Source organism: Pempheris klunzingeri, chromosome 21, assembly GCF_042242105.1.
Source record: "Pempheris klunzingeri isolate RE-2024b chromosome 21, fPemKlu1.hap1, whole genome shotgun sequence".
Classification (NCBI taxonomy): domain Eukaryota; kingdom Metazoa; phylum Chordata; class Actinopteri; order Acropomatiformes; family Pempheridae; genus Pempheris; species Pempheris klunzingeri.
The window spans coordinates 16,888,390-16,911,460 of record NC_092032.1 but is presented as its reverse complement, the minus strand read 5'-3'; the positions used below and the strand labels follow the sequence as shown (position 1 = coordinate 16,911,460).

The following is a 23,071-nucleotide window of genomic DNA, read 5'->3' as shown; positions in this document are numbered from 1 at the left end:
TCAATAGAGTTTATCTTTTGTCACCCAACTTCCTTGTGATGTTTCCTCACTTCTCCCCACTTTTCTTACCACTTCTCCTTTAATTTGAGTATGCATATAATAAATGGCTACCACCATCAAAGCACCAAATGAGGGACTGTCTTTTGCAGGACAGGTGCTCATCTCAGACCTCTACAGAGCACTGAAGCTGTTCTGGAGGCTCATGGTAGCCCAACATCTTACTAAGACACCGTATGTTGTTTTTTCCTTGAATTTGTCACTCGTTGTATAGTTCTAAAGCTTCAAGAGTCATCTCTATAGTAGAACAATACACAGTTTTTTTCCTGTGTATGCACAGGTGTTTGAAATGAGCCTACTGTTCAGCCGTGGAAACCGACTCAGTAATTATCCGATTAAGTCAAACCTTTGATGCTACTGCTGTCCTAATTTGTGTAAAGTCTGTCATGGCCACACAAAAACCAGGTTTCTGTCAGTCCCTTACCCTGATTAAGTTTCTCTTTTAAATTATGTTTAAGAAATCAGGTTACTGCAGAAAGCTGACAACACTGCATGTAAACATGTCGTCTGAGACTTATTTTCCCATTGCTGCTTCCTACCCATCTGTGTGTGCACCAGTGCAGGCTGCCCCAGAGACGGCACTAGTTCTCTCCCTGCATGTTCTCCCCTGTGAGACGTGTCACACCTCCTGCTCTACTGCTTATGCATTCATAAATGTTAGCTCACACAGAAGTGGTAACCTGCAAGTTTCTGTCTCTATTTTAGTGACACCTTTTGTGCTAAGCATTCATCATTGTGGTGTTTTTGCAGTACGCTTCCCAGAGATCAGACTTTCCCTTACATCCCCTTTCCCTTCAGATCTGCCTAAAATTAAAAGATATTCTGTCATGGATTACGTCCCTCCACTTTGCACGTTAATCCAATCCTTTAGGAGCAAAGTAAAGAGCGCCATGTACGTTTTGCTCACGACAAAACTTTGTGGTTTTCAAACTGGTGTCCTCTGGGTTCCCCTGCCCCTCGCTCCTTGTCTTTCCACCTGTCCAATCTCAGCATTGCCTTGGTACCAAGCTGGGCCAAGGTGCCACCTCATCCCCAACTCAGGGTTTTGCCGTGCATGGCAGGCAGGCAGGCAGGGCTTCACAGCACATCAGGGGGCTAATGAGAAACAGTATGGCCAGGGGATAATATATCCTGACCTGACAGGCCATGAAACACAGTCTGCCAGCCACTTCGCTCCCTTGCTCTGCTCTGCTTTCTATCCAAGCTGTTCTGACACTTTCAATCTGACTTAAGTGAATCTGGAGGGTTGCTGTTTGCATTTCCAGCCCTCCCTTCATACCCTGCTTCCCCTCTTCCTGCTGCAAAGTGCTGTACAGTCTCCCAAAACATACGGTCGCTAAGTTGAAGTTGAGGATGCACTGCTGCAGCTGGAGTGCTCCTTCATATCTACATGAGCCCAGAGATAGAAAGTGTGAGAGATTGGAAAAAGAACGATAGCATCACCACATGTGGGCAGGCTATTCCCTCTCCGATACGTCCCTTTGGGCCCAAGCAAGATGGGAATATCTTTCAGGATCTAACTGGTGATGAGGAGGGAAGGGAATTGTGGGAGGCGAGCACCAGCCAGCTCAGGTCTTGGCTGTGCAGAGGCCGAGTTGGATGTAATTTACACTTGGCCCACCTCAGGGAGCAGCGGGAGGAGAAGAAACCATTACCTCCCTCCAGAAAGCTGCCCTTCCCATGTGGCAGTGAGTGTCGGCTTTCATATAAAAATGGATCCATTGCTATTACAACACCCCACCTCTCCTCGGCTCCTACCTCCCACCGGTGCCTCCTCCTACTCTCTCATACTAAAGGTGTTTTGTAGATTAGAAAAAAGAAGAAACGGGGAATGAGCAGGAGATGATGACCAGAAAAAGAGGGGCATGGGCGGACCGGATGGCTGTCACTATTTCATGTCAAAACATTAAAAGTAGCACAAGAGCTTTGTTGTGACAGAATGATTCCCGAGGCTGCACCATCCCATTCTCTACTCAGATGGAGACAGACACATTAAATGGCTGAAAGTCATTTTTCTCCCCTTTAGCTGGTAGCAGTTTCCAAAGAAACTGTGATAACAAAAGCCTGAAATTCAGCACCATCTGTTCTATTGACTGGAACTGGCTAACTGTCTTCAGTTTTAGTCATTTTTAAATCTGCAAACTGATGTGTTCATACTGCATCATTGACAGATGACTAATATATGATATTTTATTTTGGCATTTTCATTTCAGTAAGTGCTCCATTAGTATGAGGTTGCTCTTCTACCCGTCACAGCTGCCGACATTAATAATAATTCATCATTCAAGCCGTAATTTTAAAAGTCTGACAGAGCCACGATTCAGAGGCATTGAAACCGTTTGGGTCACAGTTTGAGCGTCTTAACTTTATTAAGTTCTGACCACATTCATTTAGAAATATTAATGAAGTTAATATAAACAAGTTAGGTTTCTAAGATTATTGGCAAAGACTTCAAGCTCCACTATTCAGCATTTACCCCTCAGCTCTACAGAGTTTTAGTGTCTTTTAGTTAATTGTTTTGGTTTTAGTGTAGGACACACATGTTTAATGTTTTAGTTCTTTCTCTCACTGATCAACCTTATTTCCAGCTGCAGCAGGTCATACTTGTCAATAAAAAAAGTTCTTGTAAACTTACTATATGCGATACTATATACATACACAGCGGCATACAGTGGACAGATAAAATTAGCGACACAGCTAAAAAGAGAGGAAATAATGGATATATAGTCATCAGGTGGTCAGAGAGACGACTCAAAATGAAAGCTAATGTTGCCATATCATCTTCCTGAGGTCATGATACATCAATGTTGGATTCACAGCTTATTTTACTGGCACACAGTGACTAAAATCAGTTAATAAAACAATTAAAGAAGGACTGAACACACTGTTTGGGCGTCAGATTGAGATGGACATGGATTTCCACAGGATAGGATAACTATTTTTTTCTTGGAAAAGAAGAACTGCCCTTGAATAAACACTATAAACTGTCACCAGATTCAACTTAAACTTATTAAGTACATGTATGTACATGTAATATGTTGTAAGTGGATGCATTGTTACAGTTACAGCTTGGTATTTTCACTCTCCACTGCCGTAAACTCATTTCATGGCATTGAGGGAGAGGTCTGACATCCTATGTGATCGATACCCTGTGGGACCCTGACCTTCACAGGAAAGGGGATCAGTCCCTGAAGCTTTCACCCTCTGCATCGACCCCCGTGCACACACACATTTGCATTTTTATTGTCTACACGTTACAAGTTAATTACACACTGCTGCTTTTTGGTGCTCATTTGCTAACTGCATTAGTCTAATAAAAGAATCCACCCACTTTCTTTTTTAAAGTGTTATTTGTTGAATTGTCTCCTGTTTGCCCTGCAGCGAGAGCTAATTATCTAAAGCGGTCTAGCACAAAATTATTTGTGTATGCTCTGCGGTGCATCCAGTTGGGCGTCATATTTTGGTTGTTGGTGTGTAACCATTCTCACATGAAGCCATTGGGGGACTGCAGAGTGCCAGAGTTTGTGTTTTCATTACAAAAAAGTTAGGTGCTATCACTAGCTGTGTCTATACTAATGGGGTAAACCTGGCTATTATCCTTACTCCACTTAAAGTAATGTTTAAAGTCTCAGCATACGTAAAACAAACAGATTGTACAAGGTCTCATCCACCCATGTCTAAAGCTGTTCTTAACTTTTCTTAGTGGCTTAAGCACTTTAGAGAACTTTAAAACTTGGCTTGCTTTTGTCAACTGTGTAGTAACAATGACAGTAGCAGTTGACTTCAGTCTTCAGATCAATTATCCATTCAGCTGGTGCAGCAGGCCCCTGTCTGCATCTGTCTCCTTAGTGTTTCTACAATATAAAAGGTCACAATAAGAAGAGAGGACTGTCCATGCTCTTTTAAAAAAGCCAACATCACAAAAGCTCCCTGGAAGGCTGCTGCTCGCACCACAGCTGGTTGGCTTGCGTCACCGTCGTATCAACAGGGACACTCTCTAGCGGGTAACTGGCCCACTGAATCTGTGTGTGGAGCCAGCTGGTGGGTGCTGAAATGAGAGATGATTAGGAATGAAAGATAGCTGCAAATTAAGTGACTGAGTGTTGATTGAATGAGTAAGTGGGTGAGCGTGTGAATCTTGCTGTTGTTATGTCTGTCTGTTCTTTTGGGCTCCTGTCAGTCCTCATTTTACCAGTGATCATTGTTGAATATCCTGAAACATAGATGAAACAAAAAATAAATGGATCATGCAAATTAACTTTGTAAATCTACAGGGATTGGGAATCCACTGGGACGTCTCTATACTATATATGATATGTGTCTTTTAGTCCGACAGTCTTGATTTGTCTGAAATATCTGATCAAGAAACATCTCAGTGGAAAATTTGGGTAATTAATTAATTTGGACGTCTCCCCGTCTGTCTTGTGTATAATATGTTGTGGTGGTTAGAGAAGCTGCCCTTTATCCACCATCACAGGTCAAAGCCCCAACAATGTTCCCATCAGCAGCCATCGTGTCCTGTCGTTGTCCAAAAACAAAACACTGATCACCCACCTGCTTAGTCACTGTAATACAAGTCACTCTAGATAAGATAAGAGCATTAACAAAGCCCCTGCTATGTGTCATAACATCGGCTGTTAGGTTAATATCTCTTTGACAGCAGTCCATGTGCATCGTTGAGAAAACAAATTAACAACTGATGCATTATGTAATGCCGGTTTATAGAACTTCCAGTGGGATGGAGACAACTTTAATAGTTGTTGAATCAGCTGTATGGTCACTTTGCAGAATGTAGTTCGTGGTGGTGTTGAATTATACTGCATTGTACATATTTACAATATATTATTACAAGGCTAAATAACAAAAATATCTCTCTCTAACTGAGTTTAATTATCCAAACTATTATATTACAAAGTAGTTTGTAATTATACCCTGTTAATAGTTTTATATTTATATTGATATTCTGATAACCAATAAGTGTTAGAGCAAAGGGATCATTTAAGATATTGTGTCACGTTGATATATTGGTGCTTGTTTGGTAACTCTTGCACTTACAATAATAATCTGCTGGTTAAAGCTCAACTGTGCACATTCCTCTAATCAAAGCAAAATAATTCTAAATAAACTTTTTTTCTGTTTTGATTACAATTTAAATGAGAAGATCGACATAAATCTACAGCCAGCAGTGAACTTGCTTAGGTTTGCATGAAGACTGTCCAAAGGTTACAATATCCACCTACCAACACCTCTAAAGTTCACTAAGTAACACATGATACAGATACAGAATGAGAGGATCCAAGCATATTTCCCATTGTCTTACTATTTCTTTAAAAGTTTGCATGACAAGTAACTAACTTTCTGCAAACATTTGGTCTAAATTTCATCTCCTTAATGAACAGCAAGGCAGAAAGTTTGTTATGAATAATTTCACATCAGTGAAATACTGAATGAAGCCTTGAAAGAAAAAATAAGCCATGTTGTGCTTGTGTCAGTCAGTTAGCCACCATGCACTCCTTCAAATGTGCCATTATGCACTTCTACAACTTAAAAAAAACTTTCATCTGCTTATGGAAGCTAAATGTTACCCTTCTCAGGTGTGCTTGTGTAGAGCACACTGTTCTCCTTTGTAGTTTCCACATGACGAGACTCTGTTTTGGAGGCTGGAGGCAGAACCAGGCTGTGTTAAGTCAGGCGTCTGGGGAGCCTGAAGACCAGGCCAGCAGATGAACATCATCATCGGGGGAGACATCCAGCTGGGAAATGTTCACCTGCCTGCCTGAAACCAAAATAAAAGCCTAGATATGTCCTAAGAATGTCCTCAGTCCCAGTTCTGAAATCTTTGCCATTTCAGAACAAGGACACTTTAAACAAACTTCATTGAAATCATCAGCAACTTTAAAATGTTGGGTGCTAACAGATGTTGGCAACCCTCACTCAGCATTTCAAGAAGCCTTTACTCATACTGTAACTGAGACGAGGCAAACGGGGAGAGTCAGGCTGAAGAGTAGTAAGTGTGTTGATAATTGTCTCCTGGATATTGATGTCCATTAGATAGGTATACAGCTCCCTGATCCTCTCAATCCCTGAGCGTGCACACTGGCATGCACATACAGTACACACACGTTCCCAAACAACACCCGATCCCTTTACTTTCCCACGGCGCTGAATCTAAGATTCCCAGCACTTAGCATTGATTATTAATGGAAGGTTTCAAAAGAAAAGGGGGGCAGAATCTGATCTTACTCTTTATGCACGCTGGCGTTAAGAGAAACCTGTCAGAGGTTCAGGATGGAAAGTGCATGACTTGTGTAATTAATTTCTGCTCAGCACTGTGCAGTCTGGGGGTCATGGTAATGTTTGAGGACAATGACTGCGCTAGGTTTTGCTCTAAAATGAGCATTGATATTGGTCTGAGCATCAATGAGGACACTGGAGGATGGGGATATACCTTATAGTATCAGATGAACTGGGGAGAGCTGAGAATCCAGGGGGAACAGGTTGTTGGTTTTGAGTTACAGTGAGTACTGGTACTAGAATTTGAGCCTCATCGTATTCTGTAATATTTTCCTCTACATGGACAAAAAGATTAAAGCTCAAACTTTAACAAAAACAGTGCGTGTTTTAACCTGCATGGAAGCCAAGCACATTTGGCATTTATGTCACATGTCTCAAAAGGTAAACGCTCCTTGAATACACCGGTCAAACGCAGAGGACATCAGGAGACTGTCTGAAAAGGCTGTGTGGTTTGTCAAAACTGATATTATGTCATTATGGGCGTAACGCGGTTTCTCAACTATTTACAGACGATCATCCATTTTTACATACAGTCTATGGGTATAATTTTTAACATATTCACTATCTCAGTTTATCATGTTAGCATGCAAACATTTGGTTATTAGCACTCAAGCGCAAAGTACAGCTGCTGCTTGGAGGAATGTTTTAAGTTTTTCAGGTTATTGGGAATAAACCAAACCATGACAGAAGATATTAGGGTTTGTTATCTTTGGACCATGAAAATGTTATCGAAATCCATCCACAATCTGTCTACATATTTGAGTCGGGAGCAAAGTTTTGAACAGATCATCCCCAGAGCTACGGTGCTGGTGTAGTTAAAAATGTATTCAAAAGCAGTCGGTGACGTAGTAATCAATATACGAGGAAACCTCCCATGATCCAATCTGCTTTTCAAGTGACCCCATGTAGGCTCTCATTTTCAACCTTCTGTGGGATAACGACAGCGATTTAATTACTAGCAGTTACTCATGCTTACAGGGCTTAACATGACAAAATGAACTTCAAGTTTGATAAGATAGCGACGTAGCACAAACCACAGATGTTCAGAAGCCTTGTAAGGAGTAAGTCAGGAATGTTTAAACTGGTCCTGATGTTTTCTGTGATGCTAACTGCAAAACTAAATCTAAAACTTTTCCATTGTGATTTTGACCAGTGAAAACAAACAGCAGGTGAGATCACGCCATCAAGAGAGAAGCTTAAACTGCTAAATGTGTTTAAATTTGTTTATGACGACTCATTCGGATCAGTTGGAGTCAGGTCTCGAGGGAGCAATGCTGCTGATAACACCTCCCGGTCTCTGTCTCATCACAAACAACACCAGCCTTACACTGGCACGTGACTGAGATCCAGCTGCTATTTTGTAGTTTATCTACAAAGGAGTCATGAACTGTGTTCTCCCCCGATGCATTTTTACTCATCTTCCTGTGCCCTCTTCTGTCCCTGTGGACTTAAATGTGCGTCAGCAAGTTGCTCAGCGCTTTGCCAGCCTGCTATCTTTTTATCGGATCCTGTGCCTCCTTCTCTGTTTGAAAAAAAAAAAGAATGCACAAAGGAGCGGTCATGTATTTACTTGGTTATTTTCTTTAACCTCAGAATTGAGTTTTTGTGTCCATGGATAGTCTACAATACAGCTTCAGAGTCTTTTACATCCTCCCTAGGGTAAAATTCAACATGAAACCCCCTGCATGCATTTAAGATTAACCACTGAGCAGTTGTCTATTCTGTAGTTTCTGTGTTTGGTCGGCCAGCGTCTGTGAGCAGATGAAGATGTGGACCACCCTCTCTCCCGTGGGGTCCTCCGTGTCCCTTGACTGACTCAAACCTAGTGAGCAAAAATATCCACATGCCTGCGTCTTCTCCGCCGCCTGAGGGAACGTAATAATGCCTCGGCTAATCCGATTAACATTAACAATCCCACAGGGGAAATCGCTGCACATCTGCAACGGACAGATAATTATGTTGCCTCAGATGTTTGTTTCTTCGTTTTTTTCATGTGTTTGTGTTGGCGCTTTTTATGTCTTTGGAAGACCATCAGAGTTTTTTTTTTGTGTGTGTGTGTGTGTGTGTGTGTGTGTGTGTCAGCTTGGATGGGACACCATCACAGTGTGTTTGTAGGTCTTTGCAGCACACATGGGTGGATGCCCTCCTCCTTGTCTCAAGGGCAAGCTTTGCATGATGTTAGCAGGCTCAGATGGATTACTTTTTTGAGTAATGCCAAGGATGGTTATAAAATGACACTGCACTTCACTGTTCTGTCTTGTTTCAACTACTGAGACCAAATCAATTCGTGGCCTTTCTCTTTGATGTATCAGGCATGAATTTCCACCATTAATATCAGTGATAGTGGTAGTAGTAGTAGTAATAGTACCAGCAGTCTCTAGTATATATATATTATACTGCTCATATAATTCATGTTTAAATTATCCTTATTTTCTCTCATTCTTAGCCTTTCATCCATTAAATCTTACATCTAAGACATCACACTGTACACAGTGCATACCAAATGCTTAATTGCTGCATTATGCAATGATTGCACATTAAGGACTTCTTTACTTGTACAACTTGAAAGGATATCACAGCATTAAGAGTAGGTTTCTTTGACAGATTCTCAGAGCTGAGACCCTGGCATGACACACAACTCCACTACATGTTTAGACATGTTTAGACTTACTGCACTATATATATATATATATATATATATATATATATATATATACACACACACACACATATATTTTGTCTCAATCACATTAATAATCAGACAATGACATGCCCATTCAGTCTGGTTTTCAAACAAGCTTTGGTCATTTGGCATTTCACCTCGCATTTTAGCTTCCCCTTGGATGCATACTTATGATCTGACCTGCGTGTTGATATTGGCTGGTGGCCACGTCCCCACTGTCCAAAGGTTGATGCCATGAAATGTTCTGAACACGGCAAAATAAGAAAATGCAGGGAAAGAGGGCAGCAGGGTCTCTGTAGATACAGGCACCACCACACCGCTTCTTGTGGGTTATAAGTAATGTTTAAGAGGCTTTAGACTTTGTGGTGGATGAGATGGGAGATGAGGACTTCATGTAGGTGAAAGTGTCCTTTGTCAGAATTTCACCTGTTAGCATGAAGTAGTAGCAGGAAACCACATTGTGCCTCTGACTGTACCCAAGTGGCAGGAGTGTGTAGCTTTTTAGCATACTTGGCTAAATTGTGAGTCGAACTCAAGCCAGAAAGCAGCAGTGTTGTGTTATGTTTTAATATACTGTTCTTGGGCTGGAAACTTACTTTAATCGTTATTTTTTTGTCACAATTTAGTGCTTCAAACCAGCTTGGAGTACTATTTGGACAACATTAATTGTTTAAATAACTAAGACTTTATTATTTTATTTATGTTACAATGTTTGGACTCCCAGCTCAAGGTCCATTTACTAGGTTTTTCTGGAGCTTTCAACATATCACACATTGACATGCAGACTCAACTAACAATTGTGATTATATTATTTCAAATTCCCTTTGGCTTGATGCTAAAAGAGGAAAACTGGAATAAACCAACATTTGAATAAGATTACTCCAGTCTTTAGAGAGCCGTCCACTGAGAGCACAACAAGCAGCGACTTCCCATGACTATGTATTTCATTTTCCCAGAGATAGAGGGCCCATTATCATCGAGATAACACCCACACCCACAGTCGGACGGCTCTCTTGTCTTACTATTTCTTACTTTGTTTACATCACCCGTGTTATTTATGGCTTCTTCTGTGCTCTTGCAGGTTGGGATCCTCTATTTCCAGCCGAGTGTTTTCCGCTGCATCCTGCTGCGGTGGGTTCGACTGCTGGGTTTCGCTACCGTCTATGGGACACTGACTCTCAAGTTATATAGGTAACACACACACACGCACACACACACATTACACACACATCTACACTTACCCGTTTGTTCAACATTGTTACCCATCCCAGGAAATGCCTGGGATCGGATTACACTGACCTCTTTGAGTGCAATTACGCCGTGTCTTACATCTTAAATCCTTGAAAAAGAAAGAGCCTCATGAAGTGTCGAGGCAGCATGTTTCTCAGCTCATTCTTCACCAGACTACACTGTTGTACATGTTTAGGGGTGGATTCACTGCCTCATTAAGTGGAAGAGGGAAATGCCAAGTAAAAGTAATTAAGAAAACACAGAGTGCTTTGGCTCCAAATGATCTCTGTATATAACATTGTATTAAATGCTGGTTGGCAAGAGACAAACGGTGAGACAAATCTGTGTGAGATCAGAGGAAGGGAAAAGACTGCTGGAGGATACAGTGAGGGGGAGGCGAGAGGGGGGTTATCCAGCACTGAATAGCTGTTAATGAGACGGGGGGGGGCTGCTGTATTTAAAATAACGCACTTGAAATTGTTCATCGGTGGGGCTTTTTGTCAGGTGAATCTGTCAAAAAGGCCTAATGAAGATGCTGATTAAGAGGATGTGGCTAATACGAGTGGGAGCCAAGTAAACCCATAGAGGTGTAAGTTAACATATTGCACAGATCAATTTTTGATGGGGGGCTCATTAGTGGGGAGCGCAGTGGACACTTCATCAATGTCCGTGAAGGGCAGAGCCTAAGAATAGAGATGGCTGGTCATGTGTTTTAGCACAGTTTAACTCCAGTTACACAGTTTTTGTGTTTGTGTATTTAAAGTTATAGTCTTGAAGATCGTCATGTAAGTAAATGTCTGTTAAGTCACCATCTGTAACCAAACGAGGTAACAAAATGGTGATGAAGCCCAAAGCCCACTTATGAAAGCCCTTTGCCTTTGCAATATTACCAGATTAGAACTCAGTGTCAATGGCCACATTCCCAGGAGAGCTCACACGTGATGTCCATCACCCAGCAGTAGCCGGTCTGCCAGAGAGGATCGGCGGAGCTAACGCAACAGACTCGCTCCTATAACACATCCATGTCTTCAGTTCACTCGTGTGAAGTAGCGTTCTGTTTTTTCCCGTCTCTGTTGCGAGTAAACCAACTGCCAACTGAGTCTCTGGGAAGTGCGGTTTAAAAACACACCTGAAATTACCACCAAACAGAACCAAACACAAATCTTTGAGATTACAACTTTAAAGTTAGATAGAAGCTACATAGAAAGGCACGGAATAACTGCTCTGAACGTGGTAAATGACAAGTGGACTGTACTTGTATAGTATAGTATTATGTTTGTGTCAAATTGCAATCAAAGACCAAAGGTTACTGCCTCACAGTACATGTTCAATAGTTATATAGTGAACTCAAGAGACCAGAATGCATTGCAACGACAAGAAAAGAAAGTTTTGTTATTTGTAATAGTGCCGTTACTTGACTCAGAAATGTTCCCTTTCCCTCTAGCTCTTGTTTTTTGTTGTTGTTATCTGGTGTACCTACATATGGTATTCCCCTAACTGATGCTGTCTTTACTGCTTAAAATGATTCTGCTATAATCTACAACAATGACAGTTCGAGCTTCTCATCTGCCCCCCCACAGAGTACTGAAGGTGTTCCTGTCCCGTACAGCCCAGAGGATCCCCTATATGACCAGCTGGCGAGTGTTGCGTCTACTGGGCATCATCCTGCTCATCGTCTGCTGGTTCCTGGTGGCATGGACATCTGCCGTCTGTCAGAACCCGGACAGGAAGTTGGCACTTATCGACGTGGGCTACACGCCCAGCGGGCTGCAGTTCAGCATGTGTCTGCTGGATCGCTGGGACTACATGATGGCAGTCGGTAAGGCCCACTGCAGCCCTCTGCGTCCACAGCGTGTTGTGAATACTTTTGTATAAGCTGAACTCTGCCTGTGCATACCGCAGTGAAAAAACACGGGTTATTTGAGGTATTCATGGCAGAAGATCAAGAGGTAATTTGTTAGGCGTGATAGCATTTAGAGTTCAAAGAGTGTGATGAGTGATGAGTTGAAGTAAAAGTTGGATGAGTAAGACAGTTTGCCTCCATCTACATTTGGCACTGCTCTTATGTTTCCCAAACGGAGACATTAATCCTCTCCACTGGTGCTACACTTTTGGATGTTTTCCTGTGTTATGCGTGAAGCAGAGGGCAACCAGCAGCAGCTAAAGACAGATGAGAAATCAAAGATGCTCGGAGGGGAGCATCTCACTTTGAGAGAATCTGCATGCTGTTTTACGTCCTTTTTGCCTTTCTGGGAAAACAGATGGACCCCCAGCAGAGCCTCCATGCTGTGATACTGTATACTGAAGGCACATTTTCTTCCTGTTTATTAAGAGGTAAAAATAGACTGGTAGGTGCGAGTCAGCCCTGACGTCACCCACATACGGGTCAGAAATTACACACAAACCCAGACGCAATAAATCTTTGTGATTTAGAAATCCACATCAGCATACACTCCCAGTCAGTGGTCTCATTGTAATACATTTTTGCTGTGCAAAAACCAACATGCAAAAAAGTTAGTTTCAAACCAATAAGGATGTATCATTTAGCCCAGAAACAGAGCAAAGCAGTGTCAGCATTGCAATGATATGTTAATTTAATCTATGATATTATATTTCATTTCATTTATTTCACATCCTTTCAGAACTAACAGCATTTTTTATGCCTTGGTCCTTTCGTTCATGCACTGTAAAGACATCTCTTTGGTCAAGTCATTTTTGCCTGTAAAAATGGAAAAATCTTCTACATCCAAGCTGTGTAATTCTGCTTTATAGACTAGTAACAATAAGCCATTAATAAAAACAGCTGTTGGGTTGCCATGTTGGGGTGGTGGTTATCCTCCTCAAATGTCTCACCTTCTGCTTATGAATTGAGCTGAAGCCCATAGCCCACTTATGGTTTCACACTTTCTAATAAACTGTCAGCAAAGGTTGTAAGTAATGTGCAATAATGAATGTTAATATGCTGTTCATTTAAGTTCTAGATGCTCTGAACTGGCTAAAAATAGCAAAGCAAGTGTCATGCTGGAGGAGGATATACTGTGCATTAGCCAAAGTGTTTTTTCTCAACTTGGAGAACTGAATTCTCATTTTTAAAGCAATTTAGATGATTTATTAGTTGTTAATGAAGCCTTTAGTTACAATTCATAATCCCTTTATAAAGGCTGCCCTAATAGACATTATTACTCAATATTTTTATTATATTATATTTATATATATTATATTTATTTCAAATAAAACACTTTTCATGCAGTGACCTGCCTTGTACTTTTTAGATACAGACATGTTTTTCTTTTAAGGGCTGGTTTAACTGGAGCTTTTCCTTGACACATTTAGGTGAAATCAGTCTATTTGGCTAAATGCTTCTGCGCTGTAGGTCTCCTTTAGTTCATTTTAGATATTTTAACACTCACATGCCCTCTCATAACCTGAACAAATAATCTATGAGTGGCCAGTTGCTTCTGATGCTCAGTGTTGTTCCCATTGTGAGGAATACATGTGATTCACTCAGACCACTCAGACTCTGACAACCCCACAGTTCAAGCACATGACACCATCAATGTCAAAATAATGGTTTTCACGGAAAAAGCGACGTGTTTATTGCTGTGGAGCTGGCTACCCAGGAGACACTACATGGGGTTGCCATGGAGGTGCACGGGGATTTATTTATCACCCAGAGAATACAACCACAGCTGTAACAAATGAGTCTGATAGCTTCTGTTGAGCGGGGCATGCTGCTGTATACCTGTGTCGTACAACAGTTTGCACCAGCTGCATGAGAGCACTGAACTGTAAAGTGGCTGGTTGGTGGGTGCATGTCCCTTTTTTGGCCTGCAAAGCCTGTGCACTGCATAGGAATTATTTCTTGGCCCGTGTTCACCGTCTCTTTCTCACTGTTGCTCCGCAGCTGAGTTCCTCTTCCTGCTGTGGGCGGTGTACCTGTGTTACGCTGTGAGGACGGTGCCGTCGGCGTTCCACGAGCCTCGTTACATGGCCATCGCTGTCCACAACGAACTCATCTTGTCAGCGATATTCTATGTCATCAGGTAACATCTCCTCCCTCCCCAGTCATCAGGATTCCTTTGTGGGCATATGTGAATTAAAGGGTCAGTTCACCTACTCAGGTTGTGAATCTATTCATGCTGAGCTCTGGTTTTATTCATCTTGGGTTTTTTTGCTGCTTTCCAAATACAATAGAAGTGAATAGAAAGGAATTTGTGGTGGTCACAGCAATAAAAAAAATTCATTTCAAAGGTTATCCAGAAATATAGAGCTTATCTCATGTTGGCGTACCTTCTACAGAGCATGTTTCCTAATATCATTCACTTCAGTCACTTATTTCAAATGGGTCAATGAGGATATGATGAACTGAGAACCTGAAATTAAGTTTGAGTTGGTTATATAAAGCGAAACCCGTCATTTTGTGTAATTTTGTGAACTGACCCTTTAAATGACAATCACAGAAAAATCTTTAATACAAACAATTTCCTGGCACTCTCTTAATAGTTTTGGTGCAGTAAACCCCACCCATCTAGGGCTCCAAGGAGGATAAAACAAATGTAATTACTGTCAAAAACATCATCTTCAGCATACAGATACTGTCACTTACATTCACAACATGTTTCACATTTAGGCTGCTTGCTCCATATTTGATATCATACTCCTTAATTTGATCTGCGCTGTTGTCACTTTGACGTTTATGTCCTCCACTAGATTGTCTCATTTCCATCACATATAGGCTGCCCCTGCACGAGGCTCCCCTCTGTTCATCTGGGAGTTGTTTTTTATTGTAGTGAAAATCGGCCCTCTCCCTCCAGTGTGCACGTGAAATAGCTGCACCATGCAGTTTATAAATGAGACTTTTCAGCTGACACTGCCACAGACGCTCCTAGCTGGAGTCCCCCTAATTGAGAGCTCAGTTCCATCACATTATTTACTAATGAACCATGTCAGAATGATTTATGTTTTTTTTTCAGGACAGAATAAATAGCCTGAATTATTGGCAGCCATATTCCTGTTATAAACTGATATCCATCACTGATAAATTGTGTATCATCGGCGTATAGTTGATAGTTTCTTGGAAGAAATTAGAACTTTTAACAGTTTTCATGGGGTTTGAACATCTGGCTCTTTGTGAATTCTTTGCCAACTCTTTTAATCTGCCTCTTCAGCCTTGTTGTGGGGCTTTTTCTCTACAGAACATGGCCAGATGAGACCCCTAATAAATTGGAAAGTTGCTGAGTGTGGCTAGTTATTCTGACTGGCTGCCACTGGAGACCACAGTGTACCCTGGGGCTTGTTAGAGGCATCCACGTCCATTTGTGTTACTCACAGAACCTGCAATTTGATCCCACAGTGACCAGTTAGAGCTCAGGCTTCATTGCTTGCTGTGATAGTCATCCAGTTTTAGCTAGGTCCAGGTGTGAATGGGAAGCTGAGAGAAAATGAGGGGAATGCAATAGCTGGAGGTCGAAGTGTGAGTGATGGGGAGTGTTTTAGTGAGATGCTGCAGGCTGAAGGAGACACCATGCCAAGGTTATTAAATCCTCATCTGCACAGAAACTCCTCACAAAACATGAATGAGGGAAGACTTCAAAGCTTTGGGACATTTCATATGCTGGACCTTTGCCTTCATTCATGGCTCTCAGCTATTACCACAGTAGCTGTTCGTTAATTAGCCATTTGCCAACTTCAACAACGTAATGAGCCTGCTAGATGACATTTGCTTGAATCGAGGCTCTCTGGTGGTTGAATTAGCACCTGACAGGACGTACCTTCATATCCTTAGTGCGCATGAGGTCTGACTGTGCTGAAAGCCTGTTAGTTGATTTTAAATAAAAGGCTGCCGCTACTCCTCGCACTGCAATTGTTTCTGCCGGTAATTATCTCATTTTCCACCAACTGCTGCGCCACAGTCAGCCCGGTGTATTACTGTCTGATGTGTAAATAGGCAGAATCTTGTGACCAGATCAAGGTCACACCCCTTTATTGTGAATCCAGTTGTAAGAATGAGGAAAATATTGTGTCCTTGCTGGCAAAGGGATCACCCGAGTGGAACATTATATGAGGCAGTGGAATCAACGCCTAGACAGGCGACAGTGTATAAACCTACTTTGGCTGAAAACACATTAAGTCTGCTGGTGTGTGTCTCTCCAGGCTCCACTTCCATCTAAGAGTTTTACTGAAATGTGTGTGAATATCACAGCATAATTTAGTCCTGCTTCACTGCATTTTACTGTACGTACATTTCGAATCAGCTGTCATAAAGATGTTTTGCATGTGTTTGTTAATAAACCACTTGCACTGCAGAATTTGTGAGCACAGATACAAAAATACTCTGTCGATAAACATGGTGAGCTTGATTTATGACATTGCATTATTATTAGTCATGTTATCTGCAGCCAGTAAAACACTTGAGTAACATCTGGATGTCCCTGCAGTTGTATTAATACTGGAGTAAATTTTACTTTTACTCTTTCCTGTTTCTCGTGTCCAGATTCACTCTTGCTCCAGAGCTCCATCCGGACTGGATGCTGCTACTGTTTTTCACCCACACCCACTTAACTGTGACTGTAACGTTGGGACTGCTACTCATCCCTAAGGTAAACTTCACAAGTCATGTTTCACATTTTACTCTGCTGTCCTAAATGAAAAGAAAGAAATGTTGCTTTTTTAATTAAATGGCATGACTGCCCTACTATTTAACAAATGCTAAATTAAATTGTTCTATTCTTACTTGGAATTTCTTTTGTAAATATTTAATTCTTTTATTTCTCTTCATGCATTTTTGTGCATTTTGTTAAGGACTTTGTGAATTGCTTTTGAGAATTCAATCAACGCTCTTCAATGTTTTACTTACTGTCAGAAATTCACATGAAAAACCAACAATAAATTGATCCTAGTAACAAGTATTGTCTTTGTACCCAAACCCTGATATATCTTATTACTGTGCAATAGAGCTCCATTGATTTATTTAGTCACTAGATACCCACTAGAGCACCAAATGTGTATTAATGCAGAGCTTAAAATAGTCCAGAGCAAATGCATTATTTACCCCGTTTTACGTAACATTTCTTAAGAGCTACAGCGCCCAGCTTTTTTTAGGAATTTACTAGCAATGTATTTGTGACAAGTGTGACAAGCAGAACCAGTGGACCTGAGAGCAACAGACATGCTGCAGAAGTCAGATTTTTAGATTTGTTGACAAACAACAATTTGAAATTTATAAAATATTATCATTATTCAATTTCCAGCAAAATTGGGAGATTTTGTCATTAACAGCAGTACTACATTATATAGTCTGATTTCAATAACTTTATGATTGTTGCTCAAGAAGTGAATTTTTTGGAACAATGCATCAACCGATTTTGTTATTTCTTATGTCACTCCACCAGTTCCTGTTTGCTGGCACCCACATGAGAGATGATATAGCCTCTGAGGCCTATGAGGATGAGCTGGACATGGGTCGTTCTGGGTCGTATCTCAATAGCAGCATCACATCAGCGTGGAGTGAACACAGTCTGGATCCTGAGGACATCCGGGTAAGCAGTGTTTACTTTTACCTTTCATTTTTCATTGTATAACCTGGTGAAATCTTTTGAAAAATACTGAGCCATGGCAGTTTTTTATTGCAGACACCAGACGAAATGGGCCATCTCAGTTCTATTAATGGCTGTGGCGTAAGGTCTTGCGACAGTGTTTGGGAAAAACGTACCAACGTGAGCAGAGATTTCTGTTTGTCTGTTAGAGCTGAAGAAGTCTCTCTACCAAAAGATTTGGGCAAGCCTATTTACCAGAGGGCGTGATATTACGTTGCTGCTACTCCTGCTACATGGAAGCATTCATTGTACCGGGCATAGAGACAGAAACACGATGAATTCAAGACCTGAGCTTAGAGGCTGTTTCAGACCTAACAATAAAACACACTCCGTTTCCTTATTTGATGCTGTCCAAGACTGTCCTGTCTTTGCTTTTTTTCAGCTCGCATGTGATATTCCGTAGTGCATCGTTTAACAACCGTTTGTAGTCACGTCATGAATTTGTACTGCATGTTCTCTGTGCAGTAGAATGTCTGCTTTTTTTGTAACAGTGTTTTAAATAGAAATACGTTTTTGAGGCTGTATGAATGCAATTATTTGTTCTAAACAGGCAACTGATTACTTTGCTTCTGTCCTTCCCCTTGATTCCTTCATGAATATGTAGGAGGAGCTGAAGAAACTCTACTCCCAGTTGGAGATTTACAAGAGGAAGAAGATGCTGGCAAACAACCCCCATCTCCAGAAGAAGCGGAGCTCCAAGAAAGGTTTGGGTCGATCACTGATGAGGCGCATCACCGAGATTCCAGAATCGGTGCACCGGCAATGCAGCCGTGAAGACAAGGAGATTGGAGAACATGGGAGCAACCGTAACAGCATCTGCATGTTGAAGAAGAACCCCTTCGATCCGACACACCCAGGAAAGCCAGCGAAGGAGGAGACACTAAAGAACAAGGTTTTCTCTCTTAAGAAGTCCCACAGCAGTTACGACCACGTGCGCGACCAGAGCGAAGACTCCAACAGCTCAGCGACAGACAAGATGGAGGTGACCACAGCTGAAGGCTCCCTCCTGGATACACTTGTGGGCAAGAGGCTGGTCAAGAAGAAGTCCAGTGAGAATATCAGTGCCCCCAGTGAATCCACGGAATCAGTTCCTTTGGTCTGCAAGTCAGCCAGCGCCCATAACCTCACTGCAGACAAGAAACCAATTCATCCTAGAGCCTCAATGCTGCAGAAGTCCCTCAGTGTCATCGCCAGTGCCAAAGAGAAGACTTTAGGCTTGACAGGAAAGACCCAGAGCACCGAGGACAGCAATAAGAAGAGTCAGCCAAAGAGCAAAGACACAAGGGCCAATTCAGACCCAGAAAACGAATGCCAACCCAAGATGATAATTAGCCAGTCGGTCGAGTACAAACAGAGTGCGACAAAAGGCAGAGTAATGAAACAGCCAGTGAGTGGCAGCCAGCCTACAATCTGTTCTGATCCAGTCAAGGGAAAAGACCTCTACGATCTCTCTGAAGTGTGTCCCTGGGAGGTGGAGGATCTCCCAACTCCTTCCGAAAACAAGGTCCAGAAGCATGTATCCATAGCACCAAAGGAAACCACAACGGTTCACGGAGGTAGCACCAAGGGAGGGAAATCTCAGCAGCAGAAGCAGAAAGCTGCTGATCAGTCTCCATCAAGCGGGAGGCATTCAAAGGAAGTTCAGAGATCGACCGCTGTACGAGCAGATATATGTCCATGGGAGGATGGAAGTGAAAGTCAAGGCAGTCAAGTGGAAGGCTCAAAGCAACAAATACACAGTCAGACTAGCAAACCTACTAAGACCCAACAGCCTCATTCTGCAACAGAGACCTCCAAGTCACACCGGGCAGACGTTTGTCCATGGGACTTCGAAGAAGTCCAAAAGACAACAGAGTTGGCTCGTTCACCAGAGATGACAAAACAAAGAAAAGCCACCTCTCCAGTGGATGGTAAAGGGAGAAGTACCCTTTCAGATCCATCCAAAATAGGAGGCTCACTACAGCCACCACCTACAAAAGTTGATGTATGTCCTTGGGACTACGACAGCACTGCCACATCTCCAAATTCTGGACAGCGGACACCTAGTCCCTCTCAAGCATCCAAAACCAAGGAATCCCCCTCGAAAAAGAAGGGTACCCCTTCAACAAGAACAGTTGAGAAAGAGAAATCAAAAGACGCTGATGATGAGAAAAGTAGAACAAAAGCTAAGGACAAGAGTAAATCTTCAGAGAAACACGTGAGCCAACCAAAAATGGCTGAGGTATGCCCGTGGGATGTAGAGAGTCATCAGCAAGTGCCGGTGGTAGAAAAAAGGAAAAGCGCAAATGTCGGAGCAGCCAAAGCAAAGCCGGCTGACGTCTGTCCGTGGGATTTTGAGGATACATCAGATAAAAAAGGTACAGACAAAAGTGCTTCTGTAGTGAAACAGAGCAGTCCAAACCCTACAGGTGGGGTTGTAAGTGCTCCTAAAAAGGCAGATGTTTGCCCCTGGGACTTTGATGATGGCACATCAAGCAAAAAGGCATGACACTCAACCTTAATGGACCACTGAAATGATAGTTATTGATGTATACTTTTTTTTCACTTTGAAACCGTTAAATATTACCTTTTACTATTAGTAGGGTGACTTGGAAGAAAAGTTGATCAAGTTCCACAAGTTGCCTTCCTTTCCGCTGTTTTGTTCCTGTTTTATCTATTTTGAAAACAAGTGAAATGTACAAAAGACAAAACAAAGTCACGATGAGCATTCCAGATTATTACAGGAAAGTCCTGAAGATAAATCTTAGACTAATTATGCAACTTTTGATTCAGCCTTTTCACCTCATGAGCTATGTTGAAAATGTGCATATATCATGTTCTGTGTCCAGTCAACAATTCTTACATGGCTTTTTTTTTTTTTGTGCATTAACATCACCACATAATGGACTAGGATATGACACGACATTAGGAGGTGTAAGGAAAAGGAGGTGTGAAATTTTGGTTGATGTTCAGAACAGCAAAAGTGAAAGCCAAAGAATAAGGGCACATTTGCAAAGAGGGATTTTGGTCTTAAGGCAGTAAAGTGAATTTATTAGTTAGTGTCCAACTCTTGGCACAGAGGGAAGGAAATCAGTATATAGCACTTTAGCCTCCATAAATGAAGAACTGAGGACGTATTCTGTTCCTCTTCTACATTATGTGTTTTTATTTTCATCTCCATGGCATAATATCACACAGGATATCACACACCGACCAAACTTTTTTTTGTTTGTTTGTTTAGATCTATTTAATTGTAGTTCTCGGCAGATTCAAATGCTTCCAAGTCTGCAGAGATGTACTGTATGTGCCTAACTAACTAGCATTGTCTTGTATCAATCTGAAGTGAAGCAAGTGGCTTCTTCTTCAGCACTTTGTGACGGTGAATTATATAAACAGCATGCACAGCCAGGTATCAAGAGTAGTTGGACCCTACCGGTTTGTCAATGCATTGACAAATATATAATGTTTTAGTCTTTTTAATACCAGAGGCAGTTCTTTTTCCTGCTTTCATGTTTCCAAAAGCTCGTTTAATGTGGTAAAGATTAAATGAGAGCAGTGTGTGAGCATGTGTGTCAAAATGGCTCATATGGAAAAAATACGGAGGGAAAACTAAGGAAATAATTTGCACCAGCTTTGTTTATGAATCCAGCATGGGTCTTTGTGTTGGCTTGCAACAAGTGCGTGTGTACGTGCGTCTCTGGGCACAATATCATGAATTTAAAGTAAAGATTTAATGCTCTACTAGAAGAATTGAACCTCTGGAGTCTCATACAGGATCAACTCCTGGCAGCGCTTTCTGCCCTCTGTCTCAAACACCAAACACCTTAGAGAACCCGTTGATTAAAGGATAATATTGGTTTATTATAACTTGGGTCTTGTTTTCTTAGTTTTGGCCCTCTAGTTAGTAACATTTTACGTGCTGGGACCTGGAACCAAGGCAACATCACGCCAATAAAATCCACTGGGGCAACATGAACACGAATTGCTTAATAAGGTGGAGATGTAGATTCAGAGGCCTTTAACCAGTTTAGGATTATCACTGACATTTTGGGTGAGTTTAATGTCAAATTAAGTGGTTCACATAACCTGGCTAAACTGTTTACAACCTGTCTGATCACGTGACCAGTCGTGTTTCTTGTCTTGTCAACCTTTGTTGTGGAGATGTCGCCTCGTTTCCAGACCTTAGCGGTTGCTTTGGTGTGTACAGCGTTATCGTAGCTGATAGGAGCAATAGCCACAACTACAGAAATTAAACCCAAGTTCTTTTAAAGTGGAACTATCCTTTAATTGTTTTGAAATAATATCCTTACTGTACGGCCATTATATGACGTCGGTAGAGTGTTTATTCTTTCACTATTTGAAATATTACAGTATAGGCACTATACTGCTATCGGTTATTTGTTTGTGTTTCTGTATTGAAAGTTCACAAGTAGCGTAATGCATGTTCTTCCCAATTTAGAGCAAATAATCTAAAGCCCAAATGATTAATTAAACTGATCATTTTAGAATTAGGCTTAGCAAAGTGGTTATTAATTAATAATCTGACTAAACCTTTTGAGGGGTTTGATTTGTTCAGTGTTTTGTATCAAAATGTCTAAATATTCATCATGCACTATCCAACCTGGGATTACAGCGAAAAAAAGAAATCTCCTGCATATATTAACCTGTTGAAAACCTGACAATAATTGCAGTCGTGAGGAAAACTATGTATCAATATAGCATCTATAGTACTTTATGGTATCTTGTGAGAATTACATGGTATCACTGAATGTTGTCACTGATTGTAACTATCTATAACTGTCAAATTCCTCAATATCTGAGCTCCGTAGGAATCCTTCATAATCGTGAAAAAAAAAATCAGTGCTTGTCAGTGAGAAGTTTACAAAGTCCTATTTGATTAAACACCGTTCGTCAGTTGCTAAATTTCTTTGCCACAGCTCAACTGAAAATAATCCAGTGACAAATATTTGTAGCATTTCTCCTCTGATTTTGTTTAACATGCAGACACGATTCCACAGCGAGGCGCTATAAACATGATTTAGATGTTAAGGCTTATATCTGCCTCCACCCAGAGAGAAATTACCTCTGCTGCTGACCTGTGCGGGGGGGGGGGGGCACTCGTCTGAAATATTTCAAATGTGGAGTGTTTGCCTTACAGCGTGAGATTTGTCATCACCTCTGCTTTACGAGGTCCTTTAGGAACGGTGTCTGAGAAGAACTGTCAGCGTGCTTC

The 23,071-nt window shown here is 41.5% G+C and overlaps 1 protein-coding gene across 1 annotated transcript in view; it reads left to right on the top strand.

Annotated features, from left to right (window-relative positions):
* gpr158a (G protein-coupled receptor 158a) overlaps positions 1-20,347 on the top strand; it is a 61,155-nt gene extending 40,808 nt beyond the window's left edge. The window contains exons 6-12 of the mRNA XM_070853233.1: positions 10,116-10,225; positions 11,845-12,083; positions 14,169-14,307; positions 16,758-16,863; positions 17,656-17,802; positions 17,896-17,979; positions 18,464-20,347. Of these exons, the coding sequence (XP_070709334.1) occupies positions 10,116-10,225; positions 11,845-12,083; positions 14,169-14,307; positions 16,758-16,863; positions 17,656-17,802; positions 17,896-17,979; positions 18,464-20,347 (2,709 nt within the window). The remainder of the gene's footprint in view (positions 1-10,115; positions 10,226-11,844; positions 12,084-14,168; positions 14,308-16,757; positions 16,864-17,655; positions 17,803-17,895; positions 17,980-18,463) is intronic.
* Positions 20,348-23,071: the final 2,724 nt, after the last annotated feature.